Below are 5,726 nucleotides of genomic sequence, written 5' to 3'. Positions count from 1 at the left end.
CGCCTGCCTGTCCAGGTTGAGGAAGATGACGCTCTGCGAGTCGTCGATCAGCGCCCGCAGCTCACGGGCTGCGTGCGCCAGGTCCTCGGCCAGCCGGTGGCAGTTCTCCAGCAGCAGCTCCATCTCCTCCGCGTGGTCGATGCCCGCGCTGCTCTGCTCACTCCAATCACAAGCGCCACGTAAGCAGCGCCCACGCGCCACACACCCAACCCCCGCGTGAGCACATGACGCCGCTCCCAGTGAGCCCACTCGCCTGCCCTGTCTGTCACGGCCCGTCTGAGGGCCATCCCCTGACCCCGAGCACCACACAGGAAGTCCCCGCACAGGCCCTGCTGCACAGGGAGGGAGCCCCACTACCCGTGACAGCGACATCCAGACGTGTGACGCGGACGGACTGGTACAAGTTAGTACAAACCAGTGAACCAAAACCATAGGCCGAACACGAAGGCACAGAGATTCCCTGCCCCAGGGCCTGGCCCCGCACAGAGCGATGTGATGAGGATGCGACACAGCAGTCCACCCCCAGGAGGCGGGCAGAGCTCCACCACCCACCTACCGCCCCGCAGAGGGGACCCGCCCAGGACACAAGCGAAGGGCGACAGCGTGTCCCCGTTTCTGCTGCTAGGCCTTGCTGGGCCCAGCTCTTGTCATCTCAGCTTCCTTATGGAAGAGAGGTGACGCTTAAGCCTGCAGACCGTCCTCTGTGCACATTAAGCGTCTGTGTGAGTTTCTGACCCTGGTCTACAGACGACAGTGGAACACCGAGTGCATGAGCCCCAAGCTCCGAGCCCGAAGGCCCCGAGGGAGGCCCAGTGCCCCCGAGGGAGGCCCAGTGCCCCCAGTTTCTGACCCTGGTCTACAGACGACAGTGGAACACCAAGTGCATGAGCCCCAAGCTCCGAGCCCGAGGGCTCCGAGGGAGGGCCCAGTGCCCCTGAGGGAGGACCAGTGCCCCCGAGGGAGGCTAAGTGCCCCGAGAAGAGGAGCTTGGCCTGGGAGTCCGGGGCAGGAAGGCCACTCACAAGACCTCGGGGTCGCTCCACTTGCTGAGGCAGAGCTCCTCCAGCCGCTCCTCGTCGTCCAGGATCTCCAGGATTGCCTCCTTGAACATCCGAACGTCCGTCTCCAGCTCGGACAGGCTGGAAGGGCAGGTGCACAGGCGTGATGGCGCCATGGACTACGGACCCGTGTCCCCATGGGGACAGTGCCCCCCTCGCACACAGGCGGTGGACAGGGATGTGTCAGCGGTGCTCTGCCGTCTACACGCAGACCAAGAACTGAGCCCCCAAGCAGGGCCCGGACAGAGCCGAACGCAGCCTTCCTGCCCCGTCACCCTTCCCTCCACTCGGCGCCCCGACAGGAAGTCACCACCAGCAGCAGCACTCGCTGGCACTTTAAAGACCAGTGATGACCCCACGGATTCTGTGTCTGGGCTGATGCTACACACGCCACTGAACCAGGACAGGGAAGGGCCGGACACCTGCTCACCTTTTGCCATTTTGCAGCAGGATGTGCAGTTTGCTTCTGTCCACAGAGGAGTGTTTGGGGTCCACTAACGCCTCCAGCGTGTCGAGGATCCGGGGCTCCAGCAGGCGCAGCTTCCCCTGCAGCTTGCTGATCTAGAGCAACATGACCTCGCGTGAGGATCCAGCCTTTTCAGAATGCTCAGGGCCAGGGAACCCTGGGATCAGACACCACCTGGAACAGCTGGGGCAGCGGGTAACGCTGCAGAGTGCGGCCTGCAGGCACGGCTGTCCCAGGCGGCCCTAACACCGTCTGTTGGGGACAGAGGACCAGGCACATGCTGTTACCAGGCTCGCACCTGAGGGGGGACTAACTCCTGTCACGAAAGGAGGGAGGATCGATTAAGTGGAAGGAAATCCGCCCTTCCGTGGTTACAACTCGAACTTCCATTTGGCAAATACTTCTGCTCTTTGTAAACAGAGTACAGTCCAAACTCCTATGAACAAAACTCTTTGAAAACTAAAACATAACTTGGACTTAAAAATAAATCGGTGTGAAGTCAGAAGTGCTGTTCTTATTCAGGCCCCGCGGCATGGCGGGCGCCCGGCGGGTGCGCAGAGACAGCTGTGCCAGCGGCTAGGGCGCTGGGACCCACCCCTGCAGCGGGAACAGCAGTGAGACTGACGGCACACATTCCAGCAGATGCACCTCCCGCCGGGCAGCTGTGCCCATCCTCGGCAGCTCCTCTCCCTGCCCTCGCCTGCGCTGTCCTGGCCTGCTAACGTGTCTTCCTCCTCGACAGCATGTGGACCAGGACCAATGCAGGCAGCTGCACGGACGGGCTTACCCGGTACTGCAGGAGTGCTTCCATGGCTCTGAACTCAAAGGGCAGAGGGTACGTGACCAGCTGGCCCTCTCCGGCCAGCTGCGCGGGGAGCTCCCGGAACAGCCACTGCTCCAGGTTTAAGTGACGATAATCCAGGATCAGGAGACACTCGGGGGTGATCACCGCTTTCAGGTACTGCGGGGAAAGAGGGTGTGACAGCAAATTATGCTAGAAGAGCAACACAGGAAGGAGCCTGTGCCACTGTCAGTGATATAAAGCCTAGAGGGTGGTTTCTTTACACCTTTTCCAACATTTTATGAAAATTTTTATACAGAAAAAGTATACAGTGAACACCCACGTACATGCCATCTACACAATTAAATGTCGGCTGACTTTGTTTTGCCACATGCTTCCCTAATCGTGTCTCAGAGCTGCGTTTGTTCCAGAATCACTTTAACCCGTGGCTGACGGCGCGGGGAGGGACCCTCACCTCCATTCTCAGGATGATCCTGTTGTTTCTGGTGGTGATGCTCATGAGGTGCTGGAACCGCAGATCTCTGGCCTGAAGGCCTAATTCTTGATATAAGTCCGTTTTCTTCCTTTCTGAAAAAGAAATGTTTTCAAGAAAAAAAAGTGGCTGGTCTAATCCAGCAAAGAGCTTAGTCTTCATATCAGAGCACCCTCCCACCACCATCAAGATAGTTTTGTTATTACCAGAAACCAAAGATAACAGGAGTGTTTTAAATGCCTGTTTTTACCTCAAGGACACACTCAGGCTAAAGCTAGTCTGACTCTAGTATTCTTCCTCCTCCTTCCCCCCTTATGAAGTCTCTCTGGCGCAGGCGCTCCCGGGGGCGGAAATAAAACCACGCGCGCCTGTCAGAGGGGCTCAGCCTCGTCCGGCGCTAGCACGGCACCTTTGTTTAGCAGGACCTGCATGCTCTGTTTTCTCACTCCCCCTTATCACCTTCGATATTTTAAATCTGGGAAGAGAGGTTCAATTTTCTTTCTTCTTGGACTAACACAAAACGAGAAAAAGTCCGTCCTCAGACTAGACTCTCTGCCTGAAAACTCAATTTATTCCCCAAGAGGAAGCAGAGTGGGTGACAAGTCCCAAGCAGTGGTACTGGCGACACTACTGTCTGCACCTGTCCAGTCGAACCACAGGTGTGGCAGCGCTCCAGGCAGAACAGCCTTCGAAGAAGCTACTGAGCAAAAACACCGAAATGTTCCCGAGGACCTCAGCAACAGCAGGAGGGGGTCATGGGAGGGGGTCACAGGAGGGGGTCACAGGAGGGGTGCGTGGGAGACCCGAGCCTGCCTCCGAGGTGAGACCGTGAAGGGATCTGTTTCACTTTAGAAACAGAGTGACCAGCAGAGCCCAGCGCCCACCCGCCCCTCGTCGCCTGTCACCCACTGTTGGTGGAGGTCCGTGACTCCGCCTCTCCCAGAACGCAGGGGGCATGGCTGCGGACCAGGAGTGAAGAAGAGATGAGAGAAGAGTGTTTCTGTGCCTTTAACGTCTGGACAGAGCATGAGTGGCCCTGAGGACAGTCCAGGCACCGCAGCCCCAATGAGGACTGATGGACACGCTGCACAAAGACCGCTCCCTGCACGCACCCATCCACGCTAAGGGTGCTCCGTTCACAGCACCGCCTGCCATTCCTTGATTTCCGTCAGACTCACGCTTTCAGTGATTAAAAAGAGACAATGCAGAAGAAACTTGAAGATACTCACCAAAAGACGTCACATTTCCTCCTTTGTCAAATTTTGTCTGAAGAGAGATAATAAAAACAAAATATTTTTTCTCCCAAATCAGTAAACTCTCTGGTATCATACCATATGGTACTATGATATCCCACAAACACTGAAATACACATGGAAACCCCACTGCCCTTGTTTGGGTTAAAGTCGGTTCTGAGTGAAGGGTTAAAACTCCCGTTTCCTTTGCTGGACAAGCTGACCTGGGCTCTGGAGTCGGCAGTGAAGTCCCACTGGCTGAGCACAGCCCCAGGACCAGAGACGACGCAGGAGAAGCGCTCTCTGCAAGTTATCGGGCGCCCGGCACGTACTCACCACAGTAAACACGGGGGCTACGCTGGCGAGCGTGGCCTGAGTGACATCGGACGTTCTCAGCAGGTGCATTTCACCTGAAGAATGAATGAGAGAATTCCATCAGCACACGACTGGCTGTCACGTGTGGCCTAGAGACAACTCTCAGAGAACGTGGTCTGCAGACTATTCTGCTATTTTTTAAAATCTTTTCCTGGAGGAGAAGAAACACTCATGTGTGCAGTTTGCAGGTGCTTATGTTCGTTTTAACGGGGAAAGGTTTTAAGACGGCTTCGGTGAGGCAGAATTATGGTGGATTCCCACCACCGTCCTTCCTAATCACCTCAGAGCTGGATGAACAAATGTTCAACGCGGTGTTGAGACGAAAAGGAAAGGCCCATCTTTTCTGCATAATTTAAAAGGCTCCTCGTGCGCATGGTGTCAGCAGCAAACTCCGGCGTTAACCTATGCCGCCATCTTGGTTTCCCCCTCTTCTGCATAATTTAAAAGGCTCCTCATGCGCATGGTGTCGGGAGGTGTATTTTAGGAAGCAGGTCCCAAGTGCCCCGGACCTCTCGGCATTCCAAGACCAGGGTGGATTGCTTGACCTACACACTAGGAAACCTACAGACCTGACTTCCTTGTATTAACTTCTTGTCCACAGACACACTTTATTGTTGCTACGTGCAAAATACCAACGGGACTGGAATGAAGGCAACGCTACTTGAAAATCACTTTAAACCGTGTGACTGGACTGCGCTGACGGGAGCTCTGAAGTCTCGCCAGGTCCATTCAGCATCTAACAAAAAGCACTGTTCAAAGCCATGGACCCGAGGGGAGCGGGGGAGGTGGGAAAACACTTCCCATTATCCGATGCTTCCGAAGCGGACGCTCAGCTCTGATCCCCTCCTCCCACTTACACGCGGTCTACAAGGTCTACAATATACGATGCTGTCGTTTCTCAGCCCCCAGGCCTGTTGTTACCCATTTCTGGACCCGAGGGGAGCGGGGGAGGTGGGAAAACACTTCCCATTATCCGATGCTTCCCAAGCGGACGCTCAGCTCTGATCCCCTCCTCCCACTTACACGCGGTTTACGGTCTACGATGCTGTCCTTTCTCAGCCCCCAGGCCTGTTGTTACCCATTTGCAAAGTGCAGACCGAATTTTAAGGGTCAGCATTTCCCAGGGCGGAGATTCTGCATCTCAGTGTTTGCCCTAGAACACCAGACGGGCCTGGCTGCTTTGGCTCAGTGCTCAGAGGTGGGCCTGCAGGCCGGACGGGGGTTCAAGTCCCAGTCAAGTGCAGGGACCTCAGCTGTAGGTTCCCCAGCCCTGGGAGGGGTGCGAGCAAGAGGCAAACAATCGATGTCTCTCCCCCCCCCC

At 56.2% G+C, this 5,726-nt stretch overlaps 1 protein-coding gene and 1 long non-coding RNA gene across 3 annotated transcripts in view; one reads left to right on the top strand and one right to left on the bottom strand.

Moving 5' to 3' along the window:
- MRS2 (MRS2 magnesium transporter) overlaps positions 1–4,784 on the bottom strand; it is a 7,175-nt gene extending 2,391 nt beyond the window's left edge. For both annotated transcript variants that reach the window (XM_005863143.2, XM_014537124.1), the window contains exons 1-7: positions 4,367–4,784; positions 4,028–4,064; positions 2,781–2,893; positions 2,312–2,485; positions 1,489–1,619; positions 1,023–1,139; positions 8–160 (exon numbers count right to left, since the gene is read on the bottom strand). In XM_005863143.2, the coding sequence (XP_005863205.1) occupies positions 8–160; positions 1,023–1,139; positions 1,489–1,619; positions 2,312–2,485; positions 2,781–2,893; positions 4,028–4,064; positions 4,367–4,435 (794 nt within the window). In that variant the 5' untranslated portion in view covers positions 4,436–4,784. The remainder of the gene's footprint in view (positions 1–7; positions 161–1,022; positions 1,140–1,488; positions 1,620–2,311; positions 2,486–2,780; positions 2,894–4,027; positions 4,065–4,366) is intronic.
- LOC106725574 overlaps positions 1–5,726 on the top strand; it is an 11,870-nt gene that overhangs the window by 2,046 nt on the left and 4,098 nt on the right. Inside the window, exon 2 of the long non-coding RNA XR_001361457.1 lies at positions 2,543–2,553. This is a non-coding gene — a long non-coding RNA (uncharacterized LOC106725574). The remainder of the gene's footprint in view (positions 1–2,542; positions 2,554–5,726) is intronic.

This window comes from Myotis brandtii, unplaced genomic scaffold (assembly GCF_000412655.1).
Source record: "Myotis brandtii unplaced genomic scaffold, ASM41265v1 scaffold1733, whole genome shotgun sequence".
NCBI lineage: Eukaryota > Metazoa > Chordata > Mammalia > Chiroptera > Vespertilionidae > Myotis > Myotis brandtii.
The sequence above is the reverse complement of the archived record's forward strand: the minus strand, read 5'-3'. Positions and strand labels throughout refer to the sequence as shown.